The following is a 10,910-nucleotide window of genomic DNA, read 5'->3' as shown; positions in this document are numbered from 1 at the left end:
CAACACTGTAAGCCACCAAGAAATGTTCTCAAAGCTTATTTAAAGACACTAATAATAATAATTTAGAAATTTATTAAAACATTGTGAAAAATAAATGTTGGCTTCATTGTTTAAATTTATTAAACAATAAAAATTGTGTTTAAATTTTTATTCACTGAACGTTTGAATTCGTTCGGAAAACGGAACAGTTGTTAACCGAAACATTTCGGTCGGATCTTTACTGCGGACGGACCGGAAGCAGCGTGAGGTTATCGAAGCGCTTTCAGAAGTTGCGAATGTGCTGAGTTTTCTCCCAGCTCCTCTCCTCTGTAAGTAGCAAATTCCGACGCTGTTTTTATTGGAATTTTTGTTTTCAGCTTTTCCAACCCGTAAACTCGATGAAACTGGAGAAAAATAAACATTTAAAATGTTTATTTTGTGTCAACATTAAGTGGCGGGAGATTTCTGAAGTCGGTGTTTCTCTGATGAGACACCTTTGAAATTCCATCATGTTTAAATGATTTTTTTTCACCAAAATTCACAGGTTTTGTTAAGCTTAGTACCTTTAATTGTCATGCATAGACAGTTTAGTTTTTATTATTTGACAGCTTAGACTCTAACTACAACACATTTAGTTTAACAGGTACAGGTCTGTGCTCTGGATGTCCATCACTTAGACTTGATTCGTCCTGCAGAGAATTGTTTTTTTCCACATCATCTAACGTTTCTTTATTTAATTTTTGTCGTGATAATTATGACTTCCTTGTTTAAATATTGTGTCGTTTTTATGTGTGTTTTGCTTAACTGGCATGTTCAAAGCCAACACATATTTACTGCCAGCAAATCTTTTTGTTGACAAGGTCAGTCTCGGAAACTCTTTCTGCTGCTGGATTTGTCTGGACTGAGCTGCCCGCAGCACAGAGAAGATGTTGAGAAGTTTTTTGGCACAGGTGAGAAAAGACCATTTAAAATAACATTTAGTTCTGATGCAATTATATAGCCAACATTTAATACTTTTGCTTTGGTTCAGTAACCTCTTAAAACAGTTTAAAGTTAAACCGTGAAGTCCATACTCTACAAATGCACCCTGTTGAAAAGAGAATATTTGTACTATTTAAAGAAATTTGGGCAGAAGATTTTTATATTTCTGTGATCTTTAACAGGTTTTCAGACAGGTGGTGAGGAACAGGAGCACAGACGTGAACTTCACTTTGGAAAGATGTAAGTAAAGTAAAGTTTATTCTCATACACGATGGTTATTGACATGTTGTCCCTCACACCACTGTCTATCATGAAATAGTTTCTTAAATGCTGTTTTAAACAACAGTTGGTGTTTGAAGGTTTTTTACTGAGTTACCAAACAGTATTTATGAAGGTCAGCAGCCATGTTCATTAGCCCTAAAAGGATATTAGTAAAATTATCCAGGCTATTTAACTAAAGCTGTTTAAAATCTGAATGAAGGGGGGGGGGGGTCATTAAGTGCTTAATGAGTTCTTAGGTAGAATGGTGTGTTTTTCGTTGTTTTGTTAGCATTAATATTCTAAAATCCTGTTGTTGAATGTGGTTTTTCTTTCAGCGATAAACCGGGTGCAGCTGCTGGGACGAGTTGGTCAGGACCCGGTGATGAGACAAGTGGAAGGTCGGAACCCCGTCACCATCTTCTCTCTGGCGACAAACGAGATGTGGCGCTCTGGAGATGGAGAGATGACCTCCACAGGTCAGATATGAGATTTCTTCTGTTCAAAAGTTGCATTTATTTGTGACCTTTCTTGTTAAACTGAGTGCGAGTACAGTTTTGCACCACTAGATGTCATTAAAGAGCTCGAACTTGGTGCTGTTGGACTTTAAGGCAGCAGCTCTTAGGCTTATGAGATTTGGTTTTGTTTCAGCATGATTAAAATTAAAGCTTAGGGTTGGTTTCAGATGCGTTTCATTTAACTGATGATTCATGAGACGACTGGTTGACCAGCTGCTGGTTCCCGCCTCAGGTGACGTCAGTCAGAAGACGATGTGGCATCGCGTCTCAGTGTTCAAACCAGGTCTGAGAGACGTCGCCTATCAGCACGTCAAGAAAGGGTACGACCAGCACATTCCCTTTACAGGCTGTAAATTTAGCTTCTGTTGAAGCCTGCTTTTGATGAAGCCACTTTTAGCCACTCACACACACACCACTGCTTGTGTGCAGCTGATGTTGGCGTCTCCAAACAACTAAAAATGAGTGTTGCTCCAATGGCAAATGGACTTTTTATTACATTATGTCTAAAACAAAATGTATGAAGTTTATATTTTAAATACTCTGCAGTTACCAGTTTCTGTCAGCAGGGGGCAGATCATTTAGTAGGATTAAAACCTGAACTTCATCAAGCATGGGACCTAAATTACTTTTATCAGACTTGAATCGAATATACCCAATTATTGAAATATGTATTTGTATAAATCTTTCTTGTAACATTCAGACATTATTTTAAAACACAGCACTAATTAAACCCAACATTTAAGAATCAACCTCATAAACAAAACATGTCTAGATAATATAATTTTTGTTGTACGTTACAGATGTTTTGCTCTTAAGCAGGTGGTAATTTAAAGAAAAAAACACATTTTTAAGATTCAAAACAGCTAAATTTATATATATTTTAAACTAAAAATTGACGCATATTAATTTTCAATTTTGTGTAGGAAAAGGTATGCCAAAATCCCCTTTTTCAGCCTAACTCCAATTCTATTTATTCATAAACACCATTTATACCTACAGAATGTGCAAATAAAATAAATTTTAAAATGACCTCCTTGCATAAGAATTAAATAGGATCATTTGTTGTGAAAAATGTTTGTATTGATCTGTTTCAGGGCTAGGATTCTGGTGGAGGGAAAACTGGATTACGGCGAGTACGTGGATAAAAACCAGGTCAGACGTCAGGCCACGACCATCATTGCAGGTCAGGATAAAAACAACTGCGTTGTCATCCACACAGACTCCTTCAATGACTGTAAAAGTCACCTGGTTCTGCTTTTTTTTCTCCCCCCTTTTAGAGAACATAGTGTTTCTGAGCGACAACAGAGATAAAATCTGATCTCCCGTCCGTCCACAGGATCACTTCTAGTTTTTGTTTTGTACCAAAATGAGACTTGAGGGCGACGACGTAAAGGAAGTTTTTTCTGGGGGGCCAGAATAAGATCATCTTTGACTGTGGCGCCCTCTGCTGGTGGAAATGAAGACTTTTAAGACATCAAGAGGAGCAGAAAGATGCTTTAGTTCAAAATATTCCCTGATAATGAGTTTAATTGTTGTGTGTACATGGCTGTTCAAAGCTATATGTAACCATGTTTCTGTTTGTGTAAACATCACAAAAATAGGTAAACATCTATTGATGTTGGTTTAACAATTCATTTTGCTTTAGAGGTTTTCTGTTAAATATCAACTGTGAGATAAGTTTATTTTAGAGGAAAGGGATTTGCTAAAACAGAGCTCAAGTTTCACCGTTTTCAGGTTTACCCTCCTGGATTTACTCTCCCTGCTTTCATATGCAACTAAGAAAAAAATTTCCAAATATGTTTTTGCCAAGGTAATAATAATTATTAACCTTTCCTCTTAGAATAATGCAGAAAATATACAGGCGGTGTATTTAACAACCACGAAGCTGCAATTACTGACCCTAAACTCACTTTCTGACTGTGCCTGTCTTAAAGAAAGGGCTCCACAGCAAGAAGTGTATTTTCATTGACGTTTTTTTGAAGTTGTATGACATTTCTACTAGTGTAATCTGTAAGAATAAAGCCAAATAGTCTGTCGGATAAAAAGGTGAAACTAGATTCTCATTTAGTTTTGCAGTCAGGTCGAGGTGGTTATTGTTTTAACTTTCTGTTCAGCTCTGAAGTGGACACATCACTGTTTTATTTGGTTGGATTTTGAGCTCATACATATTTTCATCTTTGGGTTTGACTCCATGCTGAATGTCAGCTGGTTTATGTTTGTCTTCATGCAGATATATCTCCTGGTTGTAGGTTATTTAGCTGCTGACTGAAACGTGTGAGGACCAAAAAAAGGAGCCCAGTTTGCAAATTGACAGGAAACGCCATCAAAGTTGGTTTCGCTGCTGCAGCGTTTTGTTTTCCCGTTCTGATCTTTGATAGGCAAACAGGTTTATTTTGTTTTCAGCTAAATTCTGTTTTCTGCGCTGTAATCATTGGGTTGGTGGTTTTCTCCGTTAATCTCTTTTCATTTCCTTCCTGAACTGACTGGTTTCCTTTCAGCTCTCTGCTATTTTTTATATTCTTTTAACTGTTTCTGTAATACACATTTCCCCCCCAACAAATAGTACTGTCTGCAAATATATTATCTTCTTTCTAATGAAATGTATATTATTTAATCTCTGAAAGTTAACCATGAATTTCTAGGATTATTGTAAAATATAAACATAAAAGGAAATTTGAACAAAATAACCTTAAACAAATATGTTTAACATTTCTAGATAAATAAAGATTGCAAAAATTCGTATACTTTAGGACGATCTAAGTGATTTTAAATTGATTTTGGTTTTTTTCAGACTGATTGTTTTTCTCGCAGCAGTGGGCGGGTTTAAATGCAAGGTATTCTTGGCCTTAAGAGATTGGCTACACGGACTCAAAACGTCCTCTGATTGGCTCCTTCACCTGCCAATTAGGAAAGCAGGAGGCCGGCGCTACATTGGGCTTTAAACCCAGGAGTTGCCTGATTAGTCAAGCGTTTTGAGTGTGGGCGGGGCTGCTGTTGGAAACCTGTTGATGCAGTTTAATCAAGTCAAGCTAAACAGGAAAAAGGTCGGTCAGACCGGAAATCAGTAACACGATTTAAAGATTAAAAGCACAACTTCAGTTTCCTAAACGGTTGTGATGGGTACGTTTTCATTTTTTATATGAATTGTTTTTTAAGCAAAGTAAATAAAATCATTTTAATACAAACAAAGAAATTAAAATAAAATGTTTTTCAAAATGTCCTGGCAATTAATATGTTACTTTAGTAGCTTTTGAGTTTTGTGTAATTTTCATAGTCTTGTTTAATTTGGTGTCAGTATATGACATAACAAATGCAACGTGTAAATGGTAACATTAGGTCTATGAATGTATGGATATTAGTTTTATTCAGTTTATTTTTAAAGCATCAATTCTCAATAAATGTCACAAGTTACTTTATAATACGATTTCTGACATATGCCGTCTAATTTAAGTATGTTATTCACGCACCAATGCTAATTTGAACTCATTTGTTTGTTTTTAATGTTTTACCTACTTTGGTTTCCTTTAATAGCTTATTAATTGTTTTATTTTGAAATTCGTGACCGGAAGTTTAGCATTGTCACCGTGAACCGTTTGAAAGCGAGCTAAGAAAAAAATGTGATTCCCGACTCATTTTATGTGCCGTATTGTACTTTTTAAAGTATTTCACTTCGGTTTTCCGTGTCGTCGCGGCCTGGAGGATTGTTACGGTTGTTTTCGCTGAATTTCGTGACATTTTCTGCCTCCTTTTCACCCTCCCTCCGCGTGCCCGCCTGTCTCCGCCCTCGCATTCCTGGCTGTCTGCTCTGTTCGGGGAGAGGAAGCAAAATCCGACGGAGGAGCTTTCAGAGAACAGACGGAGCGGAGATGGTGGTAAACAACATCTCACAGCCGAAATCTGACCGATGAGGCGTTTTTCTCTGCGTGTGTGAGCCAGCTGGACTTGTTTCCGAGCTCTGACTTTCTGTTTCCCCCTCCGACACACACACACACAGAAGTTGTGGGGAACCTTTTGCCGGAGTTTGGAGGAGAGCTCTGCGGGCAACTTCAAACCCTCTGTTTTTATTTGGCTGCTGGAGGCAAACAGGCAGGCAGCCATGGAGATCCTGGACAGCAGCGAGCCCTTCCTCCACTGGGACAGAAACCTGAGCGAGCTGTCCGAGGCCGGGGACATCGACTCTGTCCTCTACACCAACGTAAGTGATCGATTATTGATCGAGCAGAGACGGAGGCCCGCAGCCTGTCACGGACTCGGGTCAGCCTCGACTTACTTCGAGGAGTCGATGGGGAGTAGGGGCATGAAGGTGTGTCTGTGGAGACCCTGCTCTCCATTCACAAAACCGAGCCTTGGGGTCCAGAGTGCAGCGGGTTCACTCCTCTGGCTTCTCTGGGTTTTATCCCACAACCTGCCGCTTTGGCTCACACTTTAAGTGCTTTATGTGCACTATTTTCATGACACCCCACATATGGGACATATTTACTCACAGGCTGCTTCACAGAGTCACCTATTAGCAACTAAAACACACCTAATCATACAAACAAGTAGTGATTTAGCAACAGAAATGACTGGAAAACCATATTTATGACTCTGATATTGACGTGAGACTCAAAATTTGCTGGATCTTTGAGTGTTAACTTTTAGTCACTCATTTCCACCTGTAACTTAAATGTTTTATTAACATTTATCAGCGTTTAAGATGATGTTTTGTTTTATTAGAACAGATGCCCCTATTTGTATTATCAGGTCACGATGAAACAACTATATCTTCTGTTTACAGAATGGTAATATAATTGGATTAGAGGATAATAAAGGAGATAGATAAGGCCCAGAAATGCACGTATCGTTTCCTCTCAGTAACCTGAACTTTGCATTTAAAAGCCAGTTATGTAACACAGAGTGTGTCTTCCAGACGGTTTTCTGCTTTGGTAGCCAAGAGGAGCATGTGTGTGTGTGTGTGAGAGAGAGAGAGATGGAAAGAGTAATGCTGCTGTGTGTGTGTGTGTGAAGAGCAGGGTTCACTGAGTGTAAAAACATCTGGCACAGAGGACAGAAATCAGACGCCAAAGAGGCTGAATCAGCCTGGGATGCTCACACAGTCGTCGTCCCCCCCACCCCACCTCCACGTCTGAGGATTCACGTTCTCCTCGCAGACGAGCTGAGACTTGTTGAAGTCTCTGGGAGGGTTCGAGACGTGAGCCAAGCTGCTTTAATCGGTACCCGAGGCTACGATTTCCATCAAACAATCCCCCAAAAAAACCCGACAGCTGCAGCTGCTCCCGTGAAGAAGTCGACGGCGCTCTGATCTCAGCTTTTCTTATTAAAGCCGGGAACAAACTGTCTGATCTTTTTTTATTCTTAAAGACCTTGAAGAGTCGAAGACCAAAAACTGAGGTTTTTAGAAAGTACATGTCAAACTTTCATTTATCAGCTGAACCAAAACCTGACATTGCAGCACGATTTTAGTTCATTTGGATTGTTTTTACATATTTAAACTCGTTTTATCACCGTTGTCCATCGTCGTCTTTATTCAACTTTGTACCCAGAGTTCAGTAATTGTTAAAAACTTTGCCCGTGTTTGGTGTGGACATCAGAGGCTATAATAACGAGGAGCATAAAAGCTGTGATCCAGAATAATTACGGGTCTGCTGTGTAGGATGTGGTGACAGCTGGTGGTCAAGATTTCACGTTCCAGACCCCCCAACCTCCTCATCTCCCAATTTAAAAGCATCTCGTTGGATCCACTCATCAGCCAGGGTTGGGTTTGTTCCTTTCGGTTCCTACGGTTGCAAAACTGTGGTTTTAAAATCTCTGAATTTCAATCAAGGTGACCCGTATCGATCTTCTGTCAGCTCGCAGAGGCTTCGTGTTAAGCTTTTAGCGTCTTTGTAGTGAGCGTTGGTGACATTTAACTCAGTCGATGTGTTCTGTGTGGACGTTCTGTACATGGAGAGTTTAATAGTTTGTGTTTATACGAGAGCAAGGGGCGACGGCACGTGAAAACCGACAGGACTGTAAGTGTTCCGAGAAACAGACTGGACTCTTTGTTCCTCTCCTTCTTGTGGGTGGGCTCCTGCGTCCTCCTTCTCTCCAGGGGGTGGTCCAGTTGATGGGATTCCTCAGACCCCTCCCCCCCTCCCCCCCCACACACATTATGGTCGTGGCATGCAATAATTGATAAACAAATGTACGTGTTACCGATTCACTGCGGCTGGGGAAGATGCCAAAGCAGATCTGCCGCCCCACAGACCTACCAGGATTTTTTTGAAATGTTGCACTGCATCAAACAAAGTGATGCATATGCATGTGCTAGTGCGTCCGAAGCTACGTCATCAGCGTACAGAGACACGTCTGACTTGTTCAAGTGATCAAACCCACGCTAGCAGAGAAAAACCTGTGAAAATGTCACGTTTTTAGCAGAAAATGTCTGTCAGAGGGGAAATACTCCCCCTAGCTGTACATGGCTGAACTTTGTAAATAATTAAGTAGGTAGATGGATAAATAGACTGCATGCTTTGTAAATAAATTAGTCTATCACTCAAAACCGTTTATTTCCTTATGTTAGTATTCAAATGTTACATTTATTGCTGGTAATAAAAGAACAAGCTCGAACGCTGCGTTACTTTGACACCCTTCCCTTTTCCTCCCGCCTCCGCCGTGTGGATTGCCTTTTAATAAATCAGGTTGTTCAGGTTTTGCGATACGAAGGCGTATTTCTTCTTTCATGTCCCTGAAGGGGATGTTTGCATTCCTCTCCGTGGCGAAGAATAGATATTGAAGGCTTGTCTGGGTGACGTTGGTCGCTCCTATTTACATTTATTTTAGAACGATGGCTCCCAAACTTGACCCAAAAGATAACACTAGTGGCTTGTGACTCCAAGAAACATCTGGATGAAGCATAAACATCTTTAAACAGGGGCGTATTGACAACTCAAACAGCCCAAACAACCATTATACCTTTTGTACCCGCCCAGTCGGGTCCCAACCCCAACTTTAAGAACCAATAATCTGGAATGACTGAAAAACCTGTCTCACTGATCTCTGTTTAAAACCTCATCGTTAACCGTCTGAGTCAAACTCTGTTAGTTAAATGGGTAATCGGCACAGAAATGTCTCTAACTCAGTCAGTTTTCCAGACATGGAGCAACAATTTGGTGTGATAGTAGTGGAGAGTCGTTCCCGACAAGTGCTTTGAGCACTGGTGGATCTTGCAAGATCACGTACAGCATTTATTTTTGAGATTCGATCCGATCAGCTGTGACTCTTTCATTGTTCAACATAAGATGATTTTAGTATAAAACTGGGATGATATGCATTTCCTCATGGATATCACCCCGGTAGCTTTCAATGAAGGAAACTCTGGGAAACAAAGAGTTCCTAAAAAGATAAATGTCAGCTGATTACAAAAAACCAACAAAAACAAAGAAACTTCAGTGGAGAGAAGGCGATCGCATTTAAAAACTCCATGCTTGCATTTGTTTAAACCTCAAAATGTTTGGCGTGGTGCCGAGCGCGTTAAACCCACTGCTGGTGCATGCTTGAATAACTCATTAGGCCTCAAGACAGAGTGTGTTTGTTGAGCTCACTCCAGGACAAGTGTGTCTGTGTGGTTACGTAACACACACACACACATATCTGTGGTAAAAATACTCCCTGTCACCTTTCAGGACTTTTACTGATAGAATGTAGACGATAGCTCGGCAAACATTCGTGTCATTTTATCCAAACACACCCAGAGCCTCGAGTGTAAACAGCTTTGGTGGACGTGCTCACAGAAGACAGCCTGTTCTCCGTCGGGGCAGGGCATCCTGCTCGCCAGTGACCTGGTGCTGCGTCCGTCTGAATGATCCGTGTGTGAGCTGCATGAGCAGCAGGAAAATCCTACGTTGTTCTTTTTAAAAACAACCTGAAATATAACATTAAAACCAATCGGGGATTATCACGAAATTCTCTTTCCCCACTTTTTATTAGTAATTGCGTTTGAGTTGTCCAAACCAGGCGGGCTGCTCCAGATTGATCTTTATCCGCTTCCTTATTCTCATCTGAAGGAACACAATGAGGCTGACAGAGTAATTAGTTCAGGCGTGGTGCTGGATCTGCAGGTTGTTGCAACAATCGGACTGACGAACAGAAAGCAAAGAGGTTTTAGGTCACAGGCTTTCTTTCCTTCTAAAAGCTAAATTTATCAAAGCTGAAGCTCTGATAAATTCAGCTTTTAGACGCAAAGAAAGCGGTTTAAATTGAAAATCAGAGCATGAGCAGTAAGGACTTGGCTAAATGTGCATCAATGAAATAGTTTCTCAGAGCGGCGGCCTTAAAAGTGTTTTCAGTTTTGAGTTTAAACCGTTCAATGTCACGTTAAAGAAAAGAGCAGAAGCAGGAAGTAGTTTTGCCGTGTTGCTTACAGGATGACCACAGTGATGTAGCATTCATTTAAAAAGCTGCTGAATAATTCAGAAAACGCTCTGCTTCTGGTCAGATAATTATATTTCAACATGTAACCTTTTTATGGCACTTTATTTACTTGTCTCTGTGTGTGTGTGTGTAGTGGATGGTGTTCTCGGCCAAAGCGCGGCACTGACTGTTTGTCAGTTTGTGAGATTACAAAATAAAACCCGGTGGAGAAATGAGAGAAACCGTGAAATGCCGCACAGTGGTGAAACGTCTTCTCCCCGGAGTTTTGAATAAGTTTAGATGATTGATCCCTGCTCGTACAGCTGCCGTCGTGTTGCATCGTTTCATTATAAAACCTAAACTCTCATTATCGATGGAGTGGATATTTGCTGATTTAGCTTGTTTTACGGTGGACGTTACCATGCACGTGGACAACAGTGTATCTAATCTGGATTAGATATCCAATCTGAACAGGGTGAGGCACTCAGAGGATATTTATGGTGCAATTATATCCACGATGTCCTCCTGAAACAGATACTTTATTATTTACATACCTCGACATATTGACAAGTTTTACAGAAGTCACTGTGGGGTGACTACACTGGCGGCGCCAGGGGGGCGCTAGAGGGTGCTATAGCTCCCCCTGGAAAAGTCATAGCACCCCCGTAGCACCCCCAAGCAAAGGCATAACCGGGGTATGTGTGGGACATGTCCCCCACTTCCCTTATGTATGCCCTATATCCCCCGCACTTTTTCCAGCCGTTGCAATTGTTTAATTTGTTG

General features: G+C 40.6%; 2 protein-coding genes across 3 annotated transcripts in view; both read left to right on the top strand.

Moving 5' to 3' along the window:
• The first annotated feature begins 210 nt into the window (after positions 1-210).
• Positions 211-3,781, top strand: ssbp1 (single-stranded DNA binding protein 1). The gene is made up of 7 exons (XM_017411487.3): positions 211-308; positions 840-929; positions 1,143-1,200; positions 1,557-1,697; positions 1,969-2,056; positions 2,831-2,919; positions 3,014-3,781. Exons 2-7 carry the CDS (start codon positions 906-908, stop codon positions 3,052-3,054), a joined length of 441 nt encoding a protein of 146 aa, XP_017266976.1. The 5' UTR covers positions 211-308; positions 840-905; the 3' UTR covers positions 3,055-3,781.
• A 1,570-nt stretch (positions 3,782-5,351) lies between these two features.
• creb3l2 (cAMP responsive element binding protein 3-like 2) overlaps positions 5,352-10,910 on the top strand; it is a 29,550-nt gene continuing 23,991 nt past the window's right edge. The window contains exon 1 of one of the 2 annotated variants that reach the window (XM_017411463.3): positions 5,352-5,931. In XM_017411463.3, coding sequence (XP_017266952.1) covers positions 5,833-5,931 — 99 coding nt within the window. In that variant the 5' untranslated portion in view covers positions 5,352-5,832. The remainder of the gene's footprint in view (positions 5,932-10,910) is intronic. The other variant, XM_017411464.3, reaches the window with a different exon arrangement.

The sequence above is a fragment of the Kryptolebias marmoratus genome, linkage group LG18 (assembly GCF_001649575.2).
Source record: "Kryptolebias marmoratus isolate JLee-2015 linkage group LG18, ASM164957v2, whole genome shotgun sequence".
In the NCBI taxonomy this organism is placed as follows: Eukaryota; Metazoa; Chordata; class Actinopteri; order Cyprinodontiformes; family Rivulidae; genus Kryptolebias; species Kryptolebias marmoratus.
Note: the sequence above shows the minus strand (reverse complement) of the source record. Positions and strands in the feature narration are given on the sequence as shown.